The 27,281-nt window shown below is 40.7% G+C and overlaps 1 protein-coding gene across 1 annotated transcript in view; it reads right to left on the reverse strand.

The window, feature by feature from the left end:
- Nucleotides 1-2,140: 2,140 nt before the first annotated feature.
- Nucleotides 2,141-27,281, reverse strand: part of samd12 (sterile alpha motif domain containing 12) — a 162,875-nt gene continuing 137,734 nt past the window's right edge. The window contains exon 5 of the mRNA XM_061059400.1: nucleotides 2,141-2,277. Coding sequence (XP_060915383.1) covers nucleotides 2,261-2,277 — 17 coding nt within the window. The 3' untranslated portion in view covers nucleotides 2,141-2,260. The remainder of the gene's footprint in view (nucleotides 2,278-27,281) is intronic.

A 27,281-nucleotide genomic window follows, 5' to 3' on the forward strand; every position in this document is an offset into this window, starting at 1 on the left:
GGCGGGACTTTGGGAAATGTACCCATTCATAACCGGTGTCCTCCGCATGTGCGAATCATCTCATTGTGAGCCTGGGTTTTTGGAAATGAGCCAGCCTCAGTGAAGTATACACTGACACTAATCAGAAGTTATATTCTATTTGTAATTAGGCTGAGTGGTTTACTGGACCTTCACAATCGCGTATGCACGCTCTCAATCCTGCTGCATCTAATCCTCCACTGGCACTGATTTCATTGTAGCTGCTTCTTCTCATTACTCAGAAGATTATCAAAACATACATGGTTGTCAAGCACCTTTTTTGATTCTGTATTTTTCTACTCTTTTTATTTGGTTTGTCAAAAATGAAATAGACAAGTGAAAAGAAAAAAATGAAGTGGCTTTAGCTATAACTTTAAACAGATATTCAAAATCCATTTACTTGATAATGTAGAGATATAGTCCCAACAAAAAAAAAAATATATATTAAAAAGAAAATCATTTTTTAGTGCCCCTGTGCTCTTAAAACTTTGTCCCCCATCGGGCACCCCTGAGATCAGAATCACATTTATTGTCCAGGTATGCTTACACACACAAGGGATTTAACTTGGGTAAACTGTGCTCTCATATGTACAGGTACAACATTAAATATCAACAATAAACATAATAAGAAAAGACTCATATTTACATGACTAAATATGAAACAGTGCAGTGGTGAATAGTGCATCAAGTGTATCAAGTAAATACATTTATTAAAGAGAAAACTAATACCACAAAGTTAGACTTTTATTTCATAAAAAGTTCAGAAAGAATTTGCTTTACATATTTTTTTATGAAGAATTTTGAAATTATTTTAAACTGCTGAAAAGTTGTTGATGATTACTTTTTTTTAATTTGCAGTGATTCTCAGAGCATTGTATATTTTTGTTCTAAATTGATCAAATTTGTTGACATGTTTTGTCTTTATGTGACGGCACTAGAGGCAGATATGTAATAAGAAGAGAGAGTCAGAGGGCTTGGATCAACCTGGGTATTGCAACCACATGTTATTGTGTTCCAACGACCAGGATGACCTCTGTTGTTGTCCTCACTGATTTGCATAAGGTCTGTTGTTAGGAAGTCACTAACACGCAGTCCTGACTGTGCAAAGATAACCAAAAAACCCCAAAATATGATAAACCCTGTGTCATTTCCTTGAACATGTTGTTACACTGAATTTTATGCTCAGACGATGATCTCATTGTTTATTTGAGACAAAAAACGTACAAAGTAAAAAGTTAGGATTAGAAGACGTGGAATGAGAATAAGTTGTTGTTGGGCATGAACTCCTAGGCTAAAGTTTTCTCGTATCCACTAACAAACCAAAGTGACCCAGACGAGGCCACTGGCTTGACAAGGAAATTAATAGCAGAGGAGTGGCCCTTGCTGAGTGTCACCATGCCTCATAAGCCCGCATAATCCTTCCCACTGCTATTTGGTGGCACAACACTCGGGCTGGGTGAAGAGGCCATCCTCGTTTTTTATCGGCCAATTAGCTCAGAAGAGGGGGACTAATTAGCCGGGCTGGCTGGGAGACAGGCCAGGATCCTGTGGTTGGCCGGCGCTCATCGTCGGAATATGCTCTTGGTGATGAAGAGGCCTGGGTGCTGTTCCAGAGGGCTGCTCCTGTCTGTGCTTGTCCTGCTAAATCCAACGCGGAAGAAACTTTTGTTGACTGCAAGGGAAATAACATCAGAGCATACAAATCTCTATATTGTCTCCTCAGTCTCCCCTAACCACCTTAATGTTGGAATCTTGGATTTTGTCTTGAAGATTAAATGCAGACATTTTATTAAGCATCAAATTCTGATGGAATATAAGAACTCATACCGATCATAAACACTCAAAAACTACTGCTTTTGTTTTAGAGACCAGACATAAAAACATAAGACTGTTGGGCCCAAATATGAATTTTAGATATTCTGGCACCTAAAACCTCTAATCAAACATCTCTGATTAACACACATGAACAGCCAGTCCTTCCAAATGTATTTTGATTTCATACACAGTAAATAGTTTGAAGTATGCAGCACTAATGAATAATCCAACATACACATCAAATTCAGGAAAAAAACATAATAAGGTGAAAATCTTTAGTAGAAACTTGTAAAAATGAAAAGTGTATTTATTGTAAATGACCTCTTGAGGCCAACCTGCAGTACCTTCACAGTCCACCGGGGGGCACAGACCACACCTTGGGAACATTGGTTTAGACTATTGCTTCAGACCCTGGAGGCATGGACGTTCACATTTTGAATGACACTTGAATCGCCCTGCACAAACAACAACAACAACAACAACAACAACAACAACAACAACAACAACAACAACAACATGTAACCGTTAAGGTAATCCAAGCTAAACATGTTTAAGTCAAAATCTGAGATCTCAGAAGCCTGCCACTAGAACACATACATTTGAAATGCTCACCTAATGTTGGGTTACAAATGCTTGGCTAGCATTTACACTCTCAGCGTTAGCTCAGAGGCCTAAAATTATTCCAAAGGCCGTTAATGCAATGCTAATCTATGGCTCTTTTGGCGTTAGCTTTTAGCATACTAACTCTGAAATGAACCAACCTTTCTTCCAAGGCGCAGCACCCACCGACCTAAATTAGATCATTATTGACTTTGTTTGCCTGGATGCTAACACTAAGTGTAAACAGCCAAACAACCTCTTCTAATATTCTTCAGCAGAATTTATTGTTTAATTTTTTGTAATAGATGTAGTATTCCCATTCCCGATGCAAATCCAACATTTGGTACTCACTGATATACTATCAGAGCATACATTATATAGTAAGAAGTCTATTCTGATTTAAGTCTCCAGTGTCTTTTATCTGTGCAGCCTTATGGAAACCCACACAACAGAAAAACTTCACTTCACTCTAAGTCTTTAGAGAATCTTGCTTTTGTTTATGCCGCGGGGACTTTGCTCTTAATTGCTTGCTACTCTAATGGGACAAATGTCTCGTTGCTAAATGACTCCAGAAAACAGGATCGTGTTAACCAGAGGAGAGATGGTGTAATCTGAGTAGAGTTGTTCTCTTGAAAAATGATCCCGTCTTTTTTAATGTATTGCAGGGGTTGTTCACATCATTAAGCATCTGTCTTGATTGCAGGTGAGAGAAGAAAAAAGAGACGCAGTTGAGCTTTAAAAGAGACTGCAGTATTAACCTCTGCACCATCAAAGGCACCATATACCCCAAGTTTATCCCCTGTATCCTGACTGTTTTGGAACACTTGCAGAGCTGTGTGGTCTCTCCAAAAGACAGCGGTGAGGACTGGGAGTCATTCCAGGGAGCTTCACCACACTCGGCTCCTTCATCCTGCCTTGTGTACACTTCTAATATTTCCCACCCCAGAAAAGAAAAAAAAAAAATCCCCTCTTCAATCACGCCTCTGTCTCTCTTTCTTCACAGCACTGTAGCAAGTCTGAGATAGGAGAAATCCAAGCTAGCTGTGAAATCTCAAAAGCTGGTCTAAGTAAGATTGTTATGTAAAACACCCCCCCTCTTTTATCTGCCAAAATCAAGCCGTCGGTTTGAAATAGAGAAGAGCATCATTATGCTGCAGATTCTCTTTCTGCTCCAAATTAAATGCTGTTGTCAGCATGGACATGAGCTGGAAGCATGCCCCATTTTTTTTTGCAGGGAGATATATTCATGAAGGGACACATTTGTACATACAAAGACAAAAAGGCAAAAATGCTCTGTCCAAATACGGAAACCCAAACCAGCGCTGGATTAGTCTTTTTTTTTTATATAAAGCTAAAACACGCTGGCTGTCCAGGATTGTGCCTCTCGTTGATTACCATTACATTTCAGTCACTGAGTTAAGCATGCAAACATAAAAGCCTAGACAAGATATTTATAGTTTTTATTAAAGTCACATCTTACCAAAGGTACATAACGTCTAGAGCACAATTAAAAAGGATTTTCTGAATTGCCATTTTTTCTTTTATCCATTCCAAACACGGATGGTTACCAGACATGACCATTTCTGATTTCACAGACATGACCTAAATCTCTAGAAAAGGTACATATCTGTTCATGTTTATGTTCATTGATAGTGCCAACATTTAACTCTCCCTACTCGTGCCATTTCTGTCCCCTGCTTTTGGTGTATGGATAAAACTCAAAAGATCTGTTTTCTTTAACAACACTATTATTTTCAGTATCCAGATGGTGAGAGGAGTCTTCAAGGATTCTTACTTTCAGAAAAAAGCTAACGGATGGAGAATCAGATGCTTGGCTCTGTGACTTGCATGTTACGTTAATAAATAACTGGCACAGACTTCAAATGCATTGTCGTAAAATACCCTCCTTAAGTTTTTATGTCCTGTGTTGTTACTAAAGTTAGTTTATGAGCAGGAACTCTGTTTCTTTAACCTCAGTAAAACCTAAGAGGGGGAAAACTTTCTTCCTTTCTTTCACATTTGTTGTCCTGATGCTTCACTGAAGAACAGAGGCCTGTACAATGAAACAAGTTAAACATATCCATCTTTCAGTTAGCTGGCTTCACTGACCCTTAAAGGCTTTATATGTGATTTTTTTGATCCAGCAGATGTCGCCCTTGAGCACCAGCATGAAACCAAAACAACTGGCGCTGCATTGTTGTGTTAGCATGCTAATGCTAGCGATCTTTATTGTGCTCGTATCTTCACACTGCATGTAAATTTACCTGAAATGAGCGTGATCTAGAAACACAGTTAAGCAGTGAGTACAGTATGTTATTCTTCTTTTCTCTAGTCCCTCAATTAAACAACTTTTATACACGAGGGGAGGAGTCAGCCGGCCGTCCAGGCGATGTAAACAAAGTGAAGATAGGACTCTGAAAACTCTGAAAACATCACAGACAGTGGGACTCGGGTGTTACACTCATTGTAGACAGTCATGACTCACAGAGTTATTTTCAGAGGAGATACTTGATTTATATTATATTTAAGTGTGAAAAATCACATATTAAGACCTTAAAGATCTCCCTAAGTGATCACAGGAAGCTGGTTATCAACCTGACAGCAGAGGCGCTGCTTGTCAACAGGCAAGGCGGGAAACTGCTCTGGGTAGGAAACCTCCCCAAGGGGTTCCCATCTGACAGAACTCACTCTTGTTACCCTGCTGAACGCTGCTTGGAGGCTTGATTTTTGCCTACAGGGCCCCATCAGACTCTAGAATCGGCAGTTTGTACGAGCAAGCTCACATAAAAAGGGCGGTGTCCGAAGCACATGACCAATTGAATCAGACTAGTCATATTTTACAAACTCAGTGCAAACTTTTCTGATGTTAAAAAATAAGAAAAAGTGACATAGAGCTGCAACAACCAATGCAGAAAGAACTCACAAAAAACAACCGCAGTGTTAATGTGCCAATTAAGGAAAGTAATAGCCAATTACTTTCTCATCATTAGTGCAAAATGGATCTAAATATTTATCTCGTAGCGTGACACCTTCTACTTTGTGTATGTAGAAAATCTGCCTCTTGGTACAGGCCCCTGGTCTCATTACTACCTGTGTGTTTGATATTATTGGTGAGATAGTTTCAGCAGATTCAAAGGTCAAATCAAAATGGTCTTGAAGGTATTGCTGTCAGGCTGTCATGAGATACTTTATATATATATTTTGGCTCATGGGTGAAAGAACTCGGGTCACAATACATTCTATATTATGATACTGACAATAGCAATAAAATAAGAAGGAAACTACAAGAATCGGTTTGATATGTAAAATAGGACCAATATATATCAGTTGGGTGATAACAGGCTGAAATTGGCCTATTATACATTTTTTTCTAGTGCTGATTTTTAAAAATGGTTTTGAAGAACGTCTGATGCAGAAAACAATGCATGGATGATTTAGAAATGATGTCATCGAGTTGTATCTGACTCCATATTTTGCAGTACTCTTGGCAATGTCTGCAGCACTCCTTGCAGGGAATCTCAGAAGTCCAAAAAATAATACAAAATGTGTTTTTCTTCCAGCTAAAGAAAAATCAACTATCAACTTCCTTATTGTTGATCAGTAAAAAATTTCCCCTCTCAAACTGGTAATGGAATCTGTCGCAAAAATGCATTTCAGTCAGGCTCTAGTTTCTAAAAAAAACATAACTGTTGAGGTCACGACCTGGATTACCTGCAGTCTTCCTTTAGTTCTCCTGGCACTGATAAAACAGTGTGTAAAGCACTTCCCTTCCATGACGGCAGGCAGGCAGCCATGATAAAAACTTGCAAATTCAAGCCGTGGTAAACAAATACTCGCGGCTGGAAGGTAACCTGTGGGTTCAGCGAGTTTCAGGCGGGAGGAAGACAAAACAGCCTTTGAGAGTCTTCGGGCTGCTGCTGATCAGTGTATGATAAACTCCCCGCTGGATGATGTAACAAGCGGCTCTTGCAACGACAGAGGCCATGTGTGTGTGTGTTTGTGTGTGTATGTGCGCACACACTCCAACCAATCTGTATCTCACGGGTGCAGCGTGTGTGTTTCGGCGCCATGCACCTGGCTTGTGCGCACACTTGAGACTACATGTTGTGTTGTTTGTGTGCGAGTGCGATGTGAAAAACGGGTCGCAAATCCAATTGAGTTAACTTTTTTTGTAAAGGCTTGTGAAGCTGTGCCTAAAACCTGAGAATAGAGTTGCACTGATGTTAGTGTGTAATCTTTCCTGCAAAGTCTCACTGGGACTTTCCACTCCAACAATGCTGCTTTTTTTATTTGGGAAGATTCAGAAAAGAAGACTCTTTTATGCATTTCTTGTCCATGTTTTTATCTTGTCACCTGTGCTGCTGCTTCCCACCGCTGATGTCTTGCAAACTTTGAGAAGGTAAAAGTTTAGACGGATAGATTTATTAACATATTGTAGGCTAATGAAACTGGTAATAAAAAAGAAAGAAGAAGAAACACTGTCCGAGTCTTAACCTGAGGCATGATTTTTGCTGTGTTGTTGTGTCTTCTCGTTGCTGACAACAACAAATAATGCAGCGACAAACAGGCCAGAAGATTAGCTAGAAGAGCAATGTGACTGATGCAGCCAAAGCAAGTTGAGTGGGAGTCTGGATCTGGACTTTCTGTTCTCAGACAGCCAGCCTCATGGATCGCTTCAGGCTACTGAATGCTAAATGGTGTAGCCTTGGCTATCCTCTCAAAGTGCTGCTCACTCCATGTGTGGGATGCCTAGTGATCTCCCCCCATTCTTTATTTATTTAAAGTGACCTTTTCCGACTCCTGAGCGGAGATCGCTTTGGGCAAAATGAGCTGGGTTTAAATGTTTGGGGGGGGTGGGGGGGGGGTGTGGGAGGGGAGGCCATCGTTTGTTGCCAGGGCCCCCGAGCGAGCCGAACGCTGAAACTCTGCAATTTTAACCCCGGCGCTCTACTGGGAAGCGCCGGGCCGGCTGGCAGGCAGCAGCAAATGAAGCGTTTCAGGTTAGATGTGGTGATATGGTTTTTGTCCTCATTAAAAAAGAAATCCCTGCCACTGCTTCCTCATTTGTAATCCGACGCAATTCTTCTGAGGTGGATTTAGATTTTGGGGGGGATTTAGACGGTGTAAGGTCACTGAAGCCAGCAGGAACAAGAATGCTATCAGTCTACCGCAGAGCCCTGAAAGAGCAACTTTACATGTGCTTTGCCCTCTCTTACTTTAAGTATTCCTGCTTGTAAAAAAGGGCGTACAGTAAATCCCATCAAACACTTTTTTTTGCTTAAGCACACTTGTGCCAATCACTTGAACCATCTCCTGCCCCTCTTCAGGGAGCTGAAACATAATGAGTGTCAGTATCATTAAATCTACCGTGCTGCTGTTAAATCAGTATCATTCAAAAGGCTCACGCTGATATCATTGCCTCAGAAAGTGCTGATGCTGCTTTGGGACCTGCCTGGATCACAGTACGATGGGATATTTGCATCCATTCAGAGATCCGCTAATTCCCTCAGGGACTATACTGCACAGTAATCCACTTAATTTACAATTACCATTGCAAGCCACACTCATAGGGAATGATAAATGGACGAGTGTAATCCCGCTGACCGAGCCAATGAGAAGACAAATCAGTTCATATACAACACTTTGATATCTATCCCTCTATCATTTATCTCTATATACACAGCATGTTGTCACAAACAGCCCTCCGTTAAGATGCACACATGTACTCGAGTATTGACGGATATATATTCTGAACGCTCCCTATGTGTCTGCCCTCTGCATACTGTATGAACCTGCTCCCTGCCTTTAGGGAGCTGCAGGGGTAAAAAACCAGGCGGTGCAGGGTGAATGTTAATGTTTTAACTCCCCTTGCCAAAGATCAGAGCGGTGCCTGCTCTACCCGGCACTTTGAACTCCAACACACTTCTCACTATTTCAACCTCTGTCCTCGCCTTAATGGCGCTGCTGGCAGCTGGATATCAAGTACAGAGAGAGAGGATGTATTGGAATGATGATTGTAAGAAAGTTGGAGTCCTCAGCCAAGCTAGCTCTTCTCTGAGCCGGTGCTAAGGCTCAGAGTTTCTGGGTTCAGTACTATAGAAGAAAGAAAACCTCTCCTTCAGGAATCCCACTGAAACTGGTAAAATCCATTATAACTCAAAGCCCTGAAACAGAGCCTCTTGCACCAGTTTATAACATTATTGCATCCATAGAATAGAATAGAATAGAATAGATGTTTATTGCCATTTGCACAGGTACAGGACAGTACAGGTACATGTACATTGGAATTCTTGTGCGTTTCTCCCTGAGTCAGCTTCTACAAAAAAGTTAAAATTATATATAAAATAGAATAGCATTATAAGAAAAAAAAGAGTTGAAAAGTACAAATAAAAAATAAAATAAAAGTTATGAATAAGGTATGAATAAGTCCTTTTTGCAATATTGATCATGATTTATGATGATGATGTGGTGACGCAGCTTTTAACACCATGTCCCATAAACCTCCTAACCCACAGGCTAAATGTCACAGCTCAACAAAAGTCCACAGGTGGTTAGAGGGCCCACCCAGCAGAGGCTACAGTCCACACTGCTGTGGACCGCAGGCTCGACTCCAACACTCTGCCCTTTGCTGCATGTCATCCCCTTAGTCTGTCCTCCCATTATTACCTGTTTCTTCTCTTCTTTTATTGAAGGTAAAAAATTCTAAAAATAGTCTTCAAACTAAAAGAAACAGGTGAGTTGCAGGACTGTATGTCTGTATAAACAGCAGGAGAGAGGAAAAAAGGCTTTGAATTTATTTATTTTTACAGCAGAGACAAAACGATGGAGTGGGAAAAAAACATTAAAAGATTGTTTATAAGTTTTTTATGAATCTGGACTAAGCCAAGTACAAACAGTCCCAAAATTTTCCCTGGGAACTGAAGATTTTTCTGCGGACAAAAATACTTTTTGTTTAGTGTTGGTTAAAATCAGAAAGGCTTCAAATAGCGGTAGTTGATTCCAGCTCTTTCAGGTCTATGGATTTCAGTTTATGTGGGCATTACCAGTTCAGAGATGTGACTTTATAGATGCAGAAAATTAGATTTGCCCATCTAAATTAATCTCTAGAAATCTGATTCAGCCCAATGTGGACGCCTGCTTTGCACAACTGCAGGCCATAATATTCATAGTTATGGTACTTTTTTTTTTCATATGAAAGTGGTTTAAAGTGGAAATGTAGCTAACAGCACATAGCTAACTTTGATATGGGCGTATTTATGTAGCAATATATTTTAAAATGTTGATTGCAAAACTAAAACAACAATTACAACAAAAGTAAATATAAAACCAATATTTAGATTCTAGATCTATTATTAAAGTTTTTTACAGCGTAATCTCCGGACGTGGTTTCCTGCAGCTCTGAACGTGACATAACGAGAACTTCGCGAGACTTGAGGCCAGAACCCGACGTCAGGTGCTGCCGTTAATAAGAGCAAAGCATGAGGAAAAGTTGTAGGATACGCCCACCCCGGAAGCTCACTCAAATGTCCTTGCGACTGCAAACAGAGCTGGCCAATCAGAGGAAAGTGGACACATGGGGGGGGGGGGGGGGGGGGGGGGGGTCTTAAAGAGACAGTAGCTGAAATTAACTGTTTCAGGCAGAGGCTGAAATTAAAGATTTTACTGACGCCATTATAAGATAAATAAGGAGGTTTTGAAGCTATACATCTCGCAACGCTACTTCATAGGTGGTGCAGACTGTGATAATTAATGGTGAAAGTGAGCATAATAGATCTCCTTTAATTAAAAAGATCTGAGGGGAACATGGAAGCTGAATTACATTATAATCAAGCAAATATTTACAGTTTTCTTTAAACCATGAATATCAACGTTGTAGCTGTATCTGGAAAGAAACAGGGATAAATAAAGTCATTTTTGGAACATGACTGATAATACAACATTTTCTGAATCCATACAAAAGTTTGTTTCTCCATTTTGCAGTTTTAAAGTTGATGACAAATCAGTCTCGTTCTCTATTGTTCTCTCTCTCCATACCTATATGTCTTCTGTCTCTAATTTGACTTTCTTGCTCTTACAGTTCTCACTTTAGTCTCCCTTACACATTTCATTTGTTCTTCTTTTAGTTTCCAGTCCAAGATACGCAAATCAATCCCCTCCATTTCACATTTTAATCACTATCTCTTGCTTCTTTTCTCGTTCTTTCTTTCTCTCTGACTTAGCCTCTTTGACCCTCTGACTCAAGTCATTTGCGCTTCCTATACCTCTCTCCTCTCTCTCTCTCTCTGCTTTGATTCACACATTTTAATTGCCCATTTCCCCATCGCCGGAATAAATGAAATCTTTATTCATACAGAGATGCATTAAGATTTTGGAGAGATGAGAGGGGGAATGTGGAGAAAGAAAGCAGAAAAAAAAGGAAACAAGATCCTTTTGGTTTTGCTGAGAACAAACCGATGTTGATAGCAATGATTAGCCTGCTGCCAAATAGCTCAATCACGTCTTAGAAACAAGGAAATAAACCACAGAAATCACCCTCGACAAAAGCAAACGAGAATCATATTTCTCTCTCTCTCTCCATTAAGAGTATCATTTGGCGTCCGAGGCCTTTCAGAGAGCGACTGTGAAGGAGACGCAGCAGATCAAAGCCTTTCCCCCTCGCCCTCTCTCTCGCAGCAGTGCTTATGCAGAGAGAACGACAGATCTGGGTGATGAGTTGACGTCGGAGAAAACGACGCAGGGAAAAGGGTTAGAATGACATGTGAGGACATGTTATGACTGCTGCCTTGACTTGACAGCGCAGGGTTAATTATGGATGGCCTCGTCTGTTGGGAAGGGCTCAACGCTAAGTCGCACAGATGACTGAGGCCCCGGCTGCCTTCTGGCTATGTGCGTTAGGCTTTCTTATGTTTTATTACTGCTGGAGGTTGCTGTGGAGGTTGTGGAGCTCCACTCAGGATTTTCTGACATGAGAAGTTAACAACAGTTTCGGTGGATGTTTCATGGCTGACACATTTTTTTTTACTCGCGGTGTTATTAGCAAAAACACTTCCTCTGAGGACCGAGGAGCCGATGTAATGAGTCAACGAACCAGACTGAAAAAAGAGGAACGGGGAGGCTGACAGAGAAGCACGGGGGACATTTTGGAAATAATAAACTTGCTTTCTCTCAGAGTGTCATAAAAAGATTGTCATCAAGCTCATGTCCTGTAGCATATCTACCGCTAGCAGGGATCGCAGGTGTAAATGGGCTAGCGTTTGAAAAGTAGTTACAACGGACTGTTTTAAAGTGCGGTGGAATCTAGAGTAGCCCAATAAGGTATCTGATATTATGATACCACACAGACCGTATAGTCACTCACTACTTGCGCAGGCTAACGTTAGCTCGTTACCACTCGTTGTCTCGTCAGCTAGTGCTCTCTCTGTCGCTCTGCTTCACACACACGCTCCTTCTGCTCTCTGCCTGGATGCACACACACACACCTCTCCTCTCTCCTGGCTGACGGACTCACAGTGGGTTATAACCGCATATCATGGATTTTGAATGTCCAACAGCCCACCACTTACATTTTGACCTTCGTCTCGTTAACGAAAACTAAGAGATTCTATCGTCAAATATCTATTTTTAGCTCGTCTTTATCATGAAAAAACGGTCGGTGAGGGACATTAAATCGTCATATTTTTCGTTAAAGGCTTTATATGCGATTTTTCGATCCAGCAGATGTCGCCCTTGAGCACCAGCATGAAACCAAAACAACTCGCGCTGCATTGTTGTGTTAGCATGCTAATGCTAGCGATCTTTATTATGCTCGTATCTTCACACTGCATGTAAATTTACCTGAAATGAGCGTGATCTAGAAACACAGTTAAGCAGTGAGTACAGTATGTTATTCTTCTTTTCTCTAGTCCCTCAATTAAACAACTTTTACACGAGGGGAGGAGTCAGCCGGCCGTCCGGGCGATGTAAACAAAGTGAAGATAGGATTCTGAAAACTCTGAAAACATCACAGACAGTGGGACTCGGGTGTTACACCCATTGTAGACAGTCATGACTCACAGAGTTATTTTCAGAGGATAAACTTGATTTCTACATTTAAGTGTGAAAAATCACATATTAAGCCTTTAATGAAATGAAAAGTGCAAGAAGCCCAATTGTATAAAAAACATAGAGTGGTGAAAAAAAGGTAGACTGTACAGAGAATTTACTAACAACGTCCAGTGTAAAGTGTAGAGTACAATACAATGCCGGTGTGGAAACCACTTTTAAAACCAGTTAAGCTGAGCAGTGCAGCCAGTTAAGGTGACTTGTGCAATATTGTTCGTTGCCAAACCGTTGTCATGAATCTTATTCAAAGAAGGAGCATTCTCCTTTCTGCACCTTAGCTCATTCCCCTCTTCCATTCACTTAGCCGCTCCATGTTCAATCAATCAATCAATCAATGATGCCACGAGGCTCACAAGCCGAGTTGCATTGATTTGTTAAAGGATGTAATGCCTCCGTGGCTGCTAAATGTGCCTCCAAACGGTCTGTTGTGTTCTCACATTATTGTTGAGGCACTTCAGATTCATACACATTTGATTGGCCAGATGCCATAATTAGCATGGTCAGGAAAAACAAGCACTCTAAAGGAGCCCGTTCTGCCTGAGTGTATCTATTTAAGAGACTCCTCCTTTTTTTTTTTTCCAGAGAGTTATGGATTGGAATAAAGTGATGTCAGCATGAAACAAAAGCCTGAAACATTTAGTCGATTTACTGTCCTGACCTGGCGAGGGGGAAAGACGCCCAGGCCAGAAAAGTAGTGGATTTGTCTCTTTTGTCTACAGTCTGGGAAGTAATTTGCCTGCTGCCTCTCTGTTAGGGGAAACAGGGGGGATGAGTGGGTACTTTTTGCTTTGTCATGGGGAATGCAATGATTCATGCTAAAAGAAGCCAAACATCTGGCCTCATTAATCATTTCTTTTAAAGTCTGTGTATCAGAGAGCACTTTTTCTCTTTGCATCACATTCTCTCTCTCTCTCTCTCCCTCTCCCTCTCTCTCTCTCCCCTCATCTGCACTGCTTGTCATCTGTTGACGTCCTGGCATGCCTCATCACCCATATCACTCCTCCTTCCTCATTTGCTCCCTAATTTGTTTAGATGGCGGTGGGAAGAGAGGGATGAGAGTGAAGAGGAAGTGAGATAAAAAAATAAAGAAAAATAAGGGAAGAGGAACGAGTGTGGAAAGGGAGGAAAGGAGAAGAAATGCAGAGTTGTAAATCAAGTTTGATGAAAGTCGTTTGCATGCCGTTTAACAGTTAGGGAGTTTCTCATTACTCACCGCGCACACTGAGTGAACGCAGTGACACATCCACATTAAAGACACATGCTACATGGCCCGGGGCTAACCAACACACTGATAAGAACATTTTTCCATTCGCTGTGATGACTAAGCCCCCCACACAGACATGCACACACACACACACCAGCCGTCAAACTTTTACAGGGTTTGAAAATTGCTGCTTCCTGACAAAGTTCCCATGACTGCGGTCGTGTCAACTGATGTGTTTGTTACTCTTTATTACATTTTATTGCTTAAGAAACACACTGATAATTACAGAGACAGATGGAAATGAACTGTGTATACTATTAGTGATGTTTAAATTGGGGATCACTTTCAAAAAAATGACTTGCCGTATCAAAGATGTCTGATACAGACTGTAAATATTAATGAAGGTAAAGTCTCCCATCTGTTCCTGCAGGGGTTCTTTGTTGTCATTATCAAACAGAAACTTCATCATCATCATCAATATCCTTAAGTGTGTAGGTGATCATAAAAGAGCTGGGTCTTTAGCTTTTTCTTAAAGGTGCAGAGGGACTCTGCAGATCAAATGGAGTTTGGAAGCGTAGACCTGGATTATAGAGTTTAGGTAAGGAGGAGCCGTTTTTGTCGCTGTTTTGTAAGCGAGCAGCAGAGTTTTAAACTTGATGCGAGCAGTCAGTTTGATAGTGCATGTAGGAAGACCTGCCAGTAGAGAGTTGCAATAGTCAATGTGTGATATCACAAGAGCCTGTACGAGGAGCTGTGTAGCATGTTCTGACAGGTAAGGGCTGATCTTCCTGATGTTGTACAGGGCAAATCGACATGACCGGGTTATCGAGGCTACTTGAACCTTAAATGTTAGCTGGTCATCAATCATGATACCCAGGTTCCAGGCAGAGTTTGTGGACATGAGTTTTTTTGTTCCAAGCTGGATATTGATCTATGGTTGCATGGAGGGACCGGCTGGAATGACAGCCAGTCTAATTAATGAATGCCAAAAGGCACCAATTTGACAAAAACTAAAAACTTACCTACTGGTTTTCTAGATATTTTCTGAAGATAAACACTTCTTGTGTAGAGCAGTATCCATGACAACTGAACAACTCAATCAGTTGGATTTTCCATTTCTGATGTTATGGGTTAAATGCTTACCTGCTTTAAAAAAGCAGGTAAGCAGTCCTTAAGTAACACATTTTTTAAGTTAAACATTTAAGTCAATAAAGTCATGGAGTGAATTTGAGTAAACATTGAGCATATATTAAATCTTCAACATTTCATATAACTGGTATCGTTATATCAAATACTGAGACATTGGATTACTATTTGAACTAACAGGACTTGCTTCATAATATGGGTGTGTTTGCCTCAGCTGTATCGTGTGGAGGAGGAAGATTAATGTCCAGCAGCAGCCGTAGATGACAGAGCTTCTTGAACCCAAAGAAAGCTGAAGGTGCTTCCTTTTGGTTCAGTTTGATGCACAGAACGTTACAGGACCCAGGAGACCTGATAACAGTATCGATAAGCTCAAATGTGATTGGTTTTTGGGTTTAAAAGAATGTGGAATTGGGTCCTTATGGAACCAGGTTTTGATACCCCATCCCTACCCAAAGGTGAGGTTCCTTAAGGTCCAAAACCAAACCTGCGATTACCAATTATCACCAAAGGGGTCGCCGCAGAGCAGAAATCTCGTGAAGGAAAATGTTAAATTGCGTAGCCTTTTTATATAAAAATAAAATATTGAGCAAATGTCTTGATCACCAGTCCCAAAATCACAATAAGGCAATTTAATAAAGTATATATCAAAATTTCTGAATGGCATTATATTGGTTATTTCCCTTGGTTCAGTTGGAACAGAACACAGAGGGAAGGATATGAACAAATCCTCACAGTTGTTTGTAGGTTATAAAAAGGGGAAATGTCATGAAACAGGATCACTTTGGGTGGCTAATGTAAATGTTCCTCAATGTAAAACTGTCACTGTTTTCGTGCACTTGGGCGGGGATTAAATGATTATTGATGTCAACAACCATAAAACTCAATGGAAGAAGAAGAAGAACAAGTTGGAGCAGCATTTTCAAGTCAAAGCTCACTCAGACACAAACTAAAACACAGCAGAAACAACAGAGTCGTATAGTGCCACCAGAATACACAGTGTCTTTAGGATGCAGTTTGAGCACAGGGGAATGTTAAAAGCTTGCAAATATAAGCAGGATGTCATCTAAAGGAACCAACTCATAAAGACTTTTAACCTCGGGGCAGTAAAGTAGGATAAGTTAAAACTGATATGGGGTCTGACAAGGTTCTTCAGAAACTCCTGCATCAGGTTTATGGCTGGAACGAGCCACATGATGCTCTCTCACACACAGTCTTCTTCCAGATGTTTGCCAGATGGGAGCAAAGTAGATATGCAATAGAATGAGCATCCATCTACATAGAGTCATAGGAATGATGATTACTTTGTGTACTTGCACAACAGCCAGAGAACATGTGCATGTTGAAAGCAAGAAGCAGAACTTTATGATACGACATTTTAATTGTTGTCAGACAACAATGGCCATGCTGTTAAAGTCGACCCTATGATGCACCCATCTTCATTACCAAAAGTCATGACATTTTTGGGTTTTCCCAATTTTTATTACAATCTGAAGTTCAACAATTGAGTTTCAAACGTTATAAATGGACATTGACGTCAGGTTTCCTTCACTGCTATGTTTGATTGGAAAACACTGTTATTACCTGGTGTTCTTGAACGCTACCCCAATAACAAGGCAAGCCTCAGATCTATCCATAAACCAATCTCTAGGGACAGTTATGTATTTTAATTTGAAGGGGGAAAATATTACATAAAGTGCACAAGTGCATGATGACGTGTAGAGTATCAGTCATTAGACAGAACACGTCCATGATGAAAACATTATTTTCTATAGCAAATTCTCTCAGAAATAAAAGCTGCTGATTGGACACTTAAATTTGCAGTTTGTAGTTCGGTTAAAACCTTTAGAAAATGGCATCAAACATGTTCCTAAATTTGTTTTGGAATGAAGGCATATAGTAGACATTTAAAGATAATGTGTAGAGCAGATTGGCTCCGTATACATACAGTATATAAAGGACAGTATACAGTCCTTTACTTTGAAAAAAAGAAAGAAAGCAAAGAGGCAGACACAAACACACAAACACTTCTTTGCACACACACACACACACACACACACAAGGACGAGGAGTCATCCGATTAAGTGAATTAAAAGCAATCTGCTCAACAATGGCTTACATCAACATGCTGAAGCCATTAGCGCTTACACAACTGTGGTTGTTAGCATTGTTGAAACCAACCCCTTTCAATGCTTCATGCAGTACATCAACCTCTATTCAAAGGAGCCACTTAGCACACCTACAGCCCAGACATTCATCAAGGATGCACTGACAAACGAACGGCCTCTGCACTTGAGCTGAAGTATTATAGGTTTGTACACTCAGTCCAAGTGTCAGCAGGAAGCAGTATTTCCAATCAACGAACTAAGATAAGCTTGACCAAATAGCTAGCTAAAGTTATCAATCTGTAAGTAATAGTAGTTACCCAGCTTAACAAACAGGCCTGCTTTTTTAGTCCACTAGTTGAAATCGAGAAACTTCTGAGCCAAGAATGACTTGAACCTGGATAAGTGTCATTTCAAAATGGAAACTATAAGACAAAAATACAGTAATTAAGGGCCGTTGCTTAGAGAATGTTGAAAATATATTTTGCTGACATTTGCAGAATTGCTGTTTTTTGTTGTTGTTGCCCTTTTTAAAACATTTAACAGAAATGGAGAGGTGTACCTGATGGTACGCTGCAGGAAATAGCTGAGACCACTGATTTTCAGGCTTAAAATAAAAACAGTTAGAGAGTCCTCTACTCAGCACAGTTGCTCATGAAGGATGACTTGGACCAAAGGTGTTGGATGTACAACAACAAGTACACTCAGGAAGCTCAAGGATGGCCCATTGGCCCTCCAACCTCTGTCTGTTAGCTTACCGGTACCATAGAAACACAAGCACATAGATCAAACTCTCTCTCAGCAGTTTATGGTGAATACTGTCCAGTTTTCTCTCCAGTAGAGACACAAGGTTACTGATATCCAACCTCCAGCTCTTTTCTTCTGTTCCCTGCCTGAATAAAGGGGTCTTCCCTCTGTAAATCACCTGGACTTGATCCGCCATAAACCTCTGGGAAATTGGGACTCGTCCAAACCAGAGGTGGTTTTGCCTGCTGAATGAAAAGAACAAATGATGAAGTAAGATGAAGAGACAGAGTAGACAGAGGGAAGAGTAGAGCGGGGGGAAAAGAGCAGCAGTAAAGTCATAAAATGTATCTCCTTACAGTCAGGCCCGATGTCTGAGCTCTGATTGGAGTACACAAAAGAACAGATGAAACAGGCGAGGTGGGAAAGATTGTCGCAATTGTTATGTAAATGTCTTAACCCGGTTATCTTACCCTGAAAAAAGGTCATACGAAGAGCAAACTAAATTTAATCAAAACAGCCGAGAATCTTCTCGTTGTCAAATGTCAAATAACTCTCACATCGCATCATAGCTCACTGAAACTGTGAACTGTGTGATGGGGGTTCATTAACTCTTTCTGGATTCGATGCAGTTCATGGAAAAAAAAACTTCACATTAAGATTTGCACTGTTTAATGTGGTCATCAATTAACTCTACTGATGTGGTCCAAAAAAATTAAGCGGCGAAACCCAAAATGGATGGATTTGACATGATGCAAAAAAGTGTCGCAGCAGTCAAGGACGATGAAGACGCAGTGACTTCAGACACAGGCAGAAGAAGAGTGAAGACGGGGAGGTACAGGTGCTCTCTAAGGGCGCGGTCACACTGGCCATCTGTACCGTGCTGTACTCAAGCACGATTGGCCCCCCCGCTGCGCCATTCCCACGCTGGCCGGCACGCGGTCACACTGGCCAGGACTAACCGTGCCTAAAAGCATCATAACCTCTTGTACATAACGTCGTAATACAACACATGCACGTTTTATGTTATTATGAAGCGTGCTCAGTTTGCAAACAGGTTTATATTGAGTCATGTTAGTCAGATACAGCCATGAAACTCTGGATTTCTCCTTAATGAAGGCTGTCAGCGTTGTGTACCCGCGTGCTTCTGCTCGAGCATGAAGTGTACCGTGCCGAAGCTCACCTCTCCGAAGTGTGCCAAAGCCAAGGAAGTGTACCGTGCCTGAGCACGATACGGAGCGGTCACACTGGCCAAACGAACTGGACTTTAGCGTTGAAGCGTGCTTGGGCACGGTACGGATGGCCAGTGAGACCGCGCCCTCAGTCAATCTCCAACTTAAACCATTAGCAGCAACATCCGGCAGCTAAATAGATTTATTTGCAAAGTGACTCATAACAAAAGAGAAACGAGACAGGCAGATCACAGCATGTTTGAGATATACTCCCACAGAATGCACTTAGTCAGAAACCACATTAAAGTTGTTTAGCAGCCTGTCTAGCCAGTTAAACCAGACCGACAATGAAGAATATATTATATTGAATGCAGTGAGGTGTTACTGAAATCCCACTATAACGCTTAAGAATAAAAAATCAACTCATATTCAAGATTATCCCATCCAAGTAACCTTCTGAGTGAGACTACTACTGCTAATAAAGACATCAAACGGGGATCTGACCTTTTAATTAAAGTTCAGTTTAACCTTTCAGAAGTCAGACCAATTACAGGCGCAGCCTTTTTTTTTTTTTTCAAACGTGTTGTTCCTGTTCCAATAGTTGACACTAATGTTGTCAAGCCTCATATAACAGAATAAAGTACAAGTTATGCAAATTGTGGCTATTAGGGAAAAGTCATGTTGCTACAAACCAATGCAAGCACGAACCAAAACAATAATCTGGATATTAAGACGAGTGCAGTCACCATCTAAACACAGTCGGAATAAAATGTGAATATCAAAAGGCTAATGTATGACGACTTGGTTTACGTGTTCAAAAGTGTGCAGAGAACAGAGTGTGCGAGACAGTGTGTCAATGTTTGCTTTTGTGACGGACAAGGACGATGAGTAAAGGGTAAGGCGAGTAATAAAGAGCGTTTTCAGGACAGCTGGTTTGTTCTGATAAACAGACAATTTCTGAGAAGATTCATAAAAAGATTCTCTATATGAAAGCTGTCGCTCTCTCTTTGTCTCCCTATCGACCTTTTAATATCAGACCTGTAACTTCATCTGCGGTACATTTGTCAACACAAGTCTGCAGAAATGTCTTCATCTCTGTTTGCTTTGCTCTGAGTCCGAGCTTGCCTGAAAAGATTGGCATGTGTTGCTTTAATACATTCCATGTACCGGCAGCCCGGCTGCAAGCACACATTTCAAGGATTTCCAAAACTGATTAATCCCTGACAAATTATAAAAAAATGGAAGAATCGTGAGGCAGACACCCAAATCTTCTCAGTTCATACGGTTTGATTCAAATTAGGTTATTAGGGTTATTTTATATCTTGAAGCAGGGGAATTTGAAATGTGGAACTAATTCTTTTACCTCCTCAGAGAGTAAATTGGAATAAAAAATGTTCGGAGCGAAATACCCGCAGGTAAAGGAAGAAAAAGACTGAAGAGAACTGGCCGTGAAATGCTGCTTCTCATGACTGTGTGCGTGACCAAAGAGCAGGTACAGGGAGGGGGGGAGGGGGGAGCGGAAGGTAATAGACTGTAAGAAGAAGTGCATCATTGTTTTAAAGTTCATAGTGTGTGAGTGAGTGCGCCTGAGGCAGGAGCGGGAGATTCCATTGGGGGAAATGAATTTGAGACAGCTCTTGCTCTAAATGAGGAAAAACAAACAAAAACATATTACAGCTGACTGACAGCAGACTAATACAGTGCAGCGCTGCACTGGAAGGGACAGGGTTGAACATTTTCATGAGTATTTTTGTAACGTGGGTGAACTAAATTGCACTCGGCCACAGGAAGACAAACAAAAACCTTATTGAGGTAATATTATGAAAATGAAATGTAAACTGAGATTTAGTGATCCAGTAACAGACTCAATATCTGGTATTATACAGAAAGAAATACCAGAATTAGAAAACAGGGGGTTTAATATAAAACAGCAGGACTGAACAGTCATCATCATGCCATTATTTAAGTTAGAGTCCAATACCATTTCACCATCTGGGACATTAAAAGTCCCAAAAGAGAGTTTGATAAGAAGTGTTCACAAAGCAGTAACTTTTAAATAGAAGATAATGGATTTTTTAACTGGCGTAATTTTATAGAGGGTCTTTGAAGGGGACATTGCTTTTTCCAAACCTAAGTATCCCATTTCATTAGACATTTTGTAATTCCAAGCTTTAAAAGTGGAAATGCATGTCAGAGACTTTTAAAGGCTTAAAACTAGTGATGACTACCTTCCTAGTCCATGAACCCGATCTGGCTTCAGCCTAAGTAAACTGTTTAACCGACTGGTAATTCTGGTTGTGACTAGTGAGGCTGATGACATTCAACCTTTTAGATGACTTAACAGTACATCACTACTTAAAGCTAGCTACTTGTAGCTAAAAGGGTATTGATGTTCATCCATTCATCCATCCATCAATCCATTCATCCATCCATCTATTCATCCATCCATCCATCCATCAATCCATCCCTCCATCTGTACATTCATCCATATTTCCATCAATCTATTCATCCATCCATCCATCCATCTATTCATCCATCTTTCCATCTATCATTCATCCATCCATGTATCCATTCATCCATCCATCCATCCATCCATCTTTCATTCATCCATCCATCCATCCACCTTTCCATGTATCCATTCATCCATCCATCTATCTTTCCATCTATCATCCATCTTTCTATGTATCCATTCATCCAGCCATCTATCTTTCCATCTATCATCCATCCATCCATCTATCAATTCATCCATCCATCTTTCCATCCATCCATCCATCCATCTATTCATCCATCTTTCCATCTATCATTCATCCATCCATCCATCCATCCATCTATTCATCCATCCATCCATCCATTCATCCATCCATCCATCCAAGGTAAACAGAAGTTATATTATTAGCTCCCAGCTTTGGCAAGAGCTAACACATACCTTCACTTTTATCTTGTTATTGATGACGTTAATATCTCAAATCAGAGAAACTATTTTAATTAGCTCTGTCCTACTTTCCATATATTTTCTGACAGGCAGTCCTTCGGGAGTTTCTGTTAGCCGTGACCTTAGCTAGCTTACAGAGAACAAACAACTTGGCATTAGAAATGAAACAACCTGGAGTTCTCAAAACCATGTTTCCAATTTTTGGAAACCTCTCCAACGCTCCCCACTGAGAAGAAAGAAAAAGAAACCATACTCATATAGAATATTAAAAAAAAAAAAAAAAAAAGGTCCAACACTGCCTTGGCAGCAGATCCAAAGTCTAAACCGTTCTAGTTAAAAGAAAAAAAATCACGCTTCTGCATTTCTGGAGCAGGTAAATATACTTGTACCTGGTCAGGCGCCAGGTGCTGTTTTCTCAGAGTAAGTAAACTAAAAGTAAACTTAAACATATTTTGGGCACGTCAAAGTTTTGCCACCTAATGCTTTAGCAGGTACAACCTGGCCTACATGCAGTAAATAGAGCGTGTTTTATATTGGCAATTAATCACAGTGAGTCCTAACAAAGTGCTGCTGTCCCGTTTACTCTGATACGGGAATGCACAAGCAATTATGATAGGATCTGTATGCATCATGCAAGCCGTATATTCCACCGAGGATTTTTGTTGTCTGTGAGTGCGTATGAGGTGAGAGGGTGTTCACCTTTCTCCGTGCATTATAGCTCTATGTGAAGATAAAGAGAGGTTCATAAATACACTTTTATATGTCCTTATTAGCCAGTGTATCAGGCTACATCCTCTTTAAGTTTGTTGTGATATTGATTCTCTGTGCTGTTTTTTTAAGGCCTGATATGCAATGGTGAATTTTCAGAGTTGTCACAACACATGAGAGTTATTCAAAGTGAGGCGTGTGAAATATGAATGCCATGTTGAATGCATGAATGCTGTTGTCTTTGGGTACGCATCAACAAGAGGGGAGAGCCTGAAAAGTTTGTCTAACCTTGTGCCCCAGATTTTTTCGTTTAGTATTCAGAGGGGTTTTAATATTGAGGGACTTTCAGCTGTCAAAACACATCAGAGTGAGAATATATGTATAGTGGTAAAACATGTTTGGATGCCTCGGGAGGCACATATTTCTATGTTGAGAGACATGTAAGTGGTAATACTTCACACATTGAATGACTGGTGGAAAGAACTCCTATCTAACTGAACAGAAAGTCACTCTTGTTTCTGTTATCGACCCTCCTTTTCTTCTTGTTAATTACCGTATTGGTCCGAATATAAGACGGCCTTTTTCCCCATCGAAATAGGTCCGAAAAAGTCGGGTCGTCTTGTTCGCCTGTCCCTTTAAATGTCAATACACATGACGCGCTCTGGGAGGAGCAGGGGAGCGATGACAGTGAGAGCGAACACAGCGGGGCGGAGGACGTGTGTGAGGAATAGGAGACATCGGAGGAGAAGTTTGGCGAGCTTTAGTTTAGTAAGATGTGGCCTGTATTTTCTCTGTTATTTAAAAGTGTTGATAATATTGCTTGATTTTAATTTTGAATCATACTGTACATAGTTCGCCCTTGTGAAACACTTTGTTTTGAAAAGTGCCGTAGGCCTATACCGATAAATACGGTATGTTATTTGTTATTATAATTATTAATACAACAGGTGTTTCATTCAATGTGTTTTTAATATTGTTATTTTCAAATAAAATGAAGTTCTTCATAAAAACAAGATCTGGTCTGCAAATCTTTTTTTCTAAATGTGAGTGGTGAAAAACGGGGGTCGTCTTATAATCAGGGTCGTCTTATAATCAGGGTCGTCTTATAATCGGACCAATACGGTATATGAAGCTGCTAAATTTTACCTTAGTATAGAAACTGTATTGCATTTTGCCTCAGTTCTTAAATTAAAGAGCATCCAACAACTTCATTTTGCAAATAGGTTTTTGTAATATGTTGATATCCAATGTCAACAATCTAGTAGCATGTTTTGCTAGCAGCTAATGTAGCCCAGAGCAGCTAGCCTCAGGCAGGGATGAGGTTACTCTGTTCTGGGAAGCTAACCTTTCTTACTCACCACCTCCAGATTATTTTAGACAAGATTTAGCTTTTCATATTGTGTGCTTACATTTTGTTTAGATTTTTTCTCTCTCACAAGTTTACATTTTTACAACATGAACTCATAACTTTGCTTTCCCTCCTCCATCCTCTCCATCTTGTTTATAAATGATCACTTCTAGCTCCGTAGACCAAGATAGCTATGAACAAAATTCTAAATAAAAGGCTGGAAAAAGTAGTCAGAAAATCACACATGATGGCTTAGTCTACGTCCAAGCAGAAGGTCTTGTAAGCTAACCTTTCAAACTCAAAACCTCCAGTTGTTTTAGAACAAAAACATTGGGCTGTTAATCTTTCAGTACTTTCATTTTGTTTAAAGTTTATTTTATTACAAGTTAATGTTAAAACCACAGTTAGCTGATGACTTAGCTTAAGCGAACCCCTCGCTCTAATCCATCTTTACCCTCTTGTTTGTAGATTGTCACTTGTCTTAAAGGTCCCATATTATGCTTTTTTTGGTTTTATATGCTCTTTAGTGTGTTTTCAAAGTGTCCTGTGCATGTTTAGGCACATCTATGTGCAAAAATTCAAAGTCCGCGGAAACGCGGCTTCTCCTACCTCCTCCTGTTAGCTGTAGCATTAGCCGCATGTAACGCTCGGTTCTAGCCCCCCTCGAAAAATATTTGTCAGTGCGGCGTCATTGTCAGTGTGAGATCACTGATCTAAGCCCATTGGCTCGTTGTGGCAAGCCCTGCAGCTCATGTTGAAATTTCCGAGAAGCGTGCTGAGCAACTGACCAATAACGACAGAGTGGATCGGCAGACCAATCAGAGCAGACTTGGCCCACGTGGGGTCTAACAGTGTGGGCTCAACAGAGTGTAGCTGACGGACTCAGAGCGTGGAGGGAGCAAGGAGGAGCAGTACATGAAAACAGACACTTTTTTCTGACTTTAGCTATTGTGAACGTACAAAAGTAGGTACATAGATTAAATATACGAACCCCAAAAAGGGCATCATATGGGCTCTTTAAACCTTGATGGTGACTAGAAAAATATCAAACAGAAGGCTTTAAACTGTTTAGCCAAACATTTGGGCATGTTTTGCTAGCAGCTAATATAGCCCAAAGTTGCTATAGCCTCAAGGGGGGAAGAGGAGCAGGCCATTAAGGTCTAGTAAGCCTGTCTAACTCTAAATCTCTTGTTTGTTTTTTTCATTTTCAAACTTGTAGTATTCAGCTACAACCAAAGCTGACTCAAGTGACCAAACTTGAAGCATTTTATTAGACGTTGAGCAGCTTCTTAAAGCAAAAAAAAACTGAAATGAGAGAACAAAGAAGCAGGGTGGCAGACTGTATCATGAGTCAGTTTTTCTATTTTCACCTGTTGCTCGGCAGCCAGCCGTTACAAAGTACACGTGACAAATGAGGCGACTCGGACACTCAGTACAAAAACCCAAAGGTTTCACCTCACCTCCTCGGTTCCTTGATTTTACTCCCATTAACCCCCCTCCCTCCCCTGAGTGGCTCGCGGCAGTCTTCGACCTCCATGACTTCAGCCTCCTGCTTTCCAAGAAACCATGTCCTCATTTTCTGCTCCCTGATGCCTGCAACCACAACCTGTGAAAACTCTTAACCTACAAGGATCCCTTTTGTTTCTTACTTACACCGACTGAAACGAGCACAAGTTGCACATTAAGAGAATAATAACCTCACCATGAATTTTTGATATTGAGAGGTTATTCAGCAGGGAGAAATACGCTTAAATTGATCTTAATGTGTAGTAGTTAATGAGCTGAAAATAAAAGCATAGTGTCCATGAAATACAACATTGCATTAAACTGCTCCTTTCCTATTTGAGCATATTTAAAACAAAATACTTTCTCCATCCCTATAATAAGAAAATTGTTCTTCTTCTGCAGCAAATTGCACAGTTAATTTATTTTCTTATCTGGATACTTATTCACCACCCACTGACACGGAAATAAGGGAGCAATTCATGAGTTGGTTAAACTCTGGAATTAAAAAAAAAAGGTGGAAACTAGCTAAATTAAAGTTTTAATAGACAGAAGATAATAATGAGAGATAATACATATCACAATCAGAACTAGGAGTGATTTACAATTTCCATAAAAGGTGATATTGAGAGGCAGTGAAACACAATTATATGGTTTCATGCCATGAAGATGATGTAGGTTTGAGTTGCTTAACCATATCTTCAGTGAACAACACAGAAAATCACTGCATGGAACCGTGCATTTCTGCGATATTAGCACCTAGTGCAGTTAAGGTTTGTGGTGTTAATCCTGCATTTTACTGCTTTCGTCCACAGGGGGCAGCAAACCGCATTTTTTTTCCCCATAAGTATCATTCTTACACAAAACAGATGTAATGTAAGTACAATATTAACTCTTTACTTAAACTATTTTTAGAGAAAGTTGTTGGCCTCTTGTTATCATTACCATTTAGCTAGTTGCTAACTTTGTCCGCTTGCTGTTTGGTGCCAGACGAGACTAATTGGTTAAATTGCGATTCAGCATCCACAACCTCCACAACATTACTGACATCTTGCATGCTAAAGTTCCCACAAATGAACGGCTGTCTTTGGATAAACCCACCAATCTATCAGTTTGTGATCAAACAACAACAAAGGTAGCTTAGCATATCTTTAAAATGACATTTTAGAGTTCAAACAAAAACAAAAAGCTGTCTTCGTCCACTTATCCTGAGTGAATTGAACCGTCAAAAAGGTGCAGTTCCGCCAAGTCTACATCCAGCCTTATTTACCACCGCACCAGACCCCTCATCTCAAACCCATGTGACAGGCTTCCTCAGGCTAAATCCATTCTTTTGCCTCCAATCCGATGCCGTTCATCTTGTTTTTCTGTCTGTGTGTTTGTGAGTTGTGTCTTGGTCGGCACCCAGGTCCCAGCTGTCGCAGTGGAGCGAGTTTACGCCAAGCTGGATACCCGCGGGGCACAGAGGAGCCAGAGGCTGCCAGCTGGCCCACTCCCCCCCACACACAAACACACACAAACATACAGAGTCCCCCCCTTTATATCTCACACCCCAAAAACTCTCTCAAATGACCTCTCAAACTAACCCTCCCTCTCTCCACTGTGCACACATTTAGACACACTCAGGTCGGGCACACACCCAAGTCTTGGCATGTCCGAGCTGTAAAGGCGTCAGGAGTGTCAACAACATCACACTGCTGCTACATAATCCTCCTCATCCCCCCGGTGAGTGAGCACGCCGGCGCAGACACTCAGCCTCGATCAATAAATCAGTCCTCTCGCTCAACACTTCTAAAAAGAAAATGAGGCAGAGTGGAGCGTGCTGCTGGGACAGAAAGTGATGTCATCTTTAATTTTGGTGTACTATTTATCATGGCAATGCAGGATC

This window comes from Labrus mixtus, chromosome 16 (assembly GCF_963584025.1).
Source record: "Labrus mixtus chromosome 16, fLabMix1.1, whole genome shotgun sequence".
Lineage (NCBI taxonomy): Eukaryota > Metazoa > Chordata > Actinopteri > Labriformes > Labridae > Labrus > Labrus mixtus.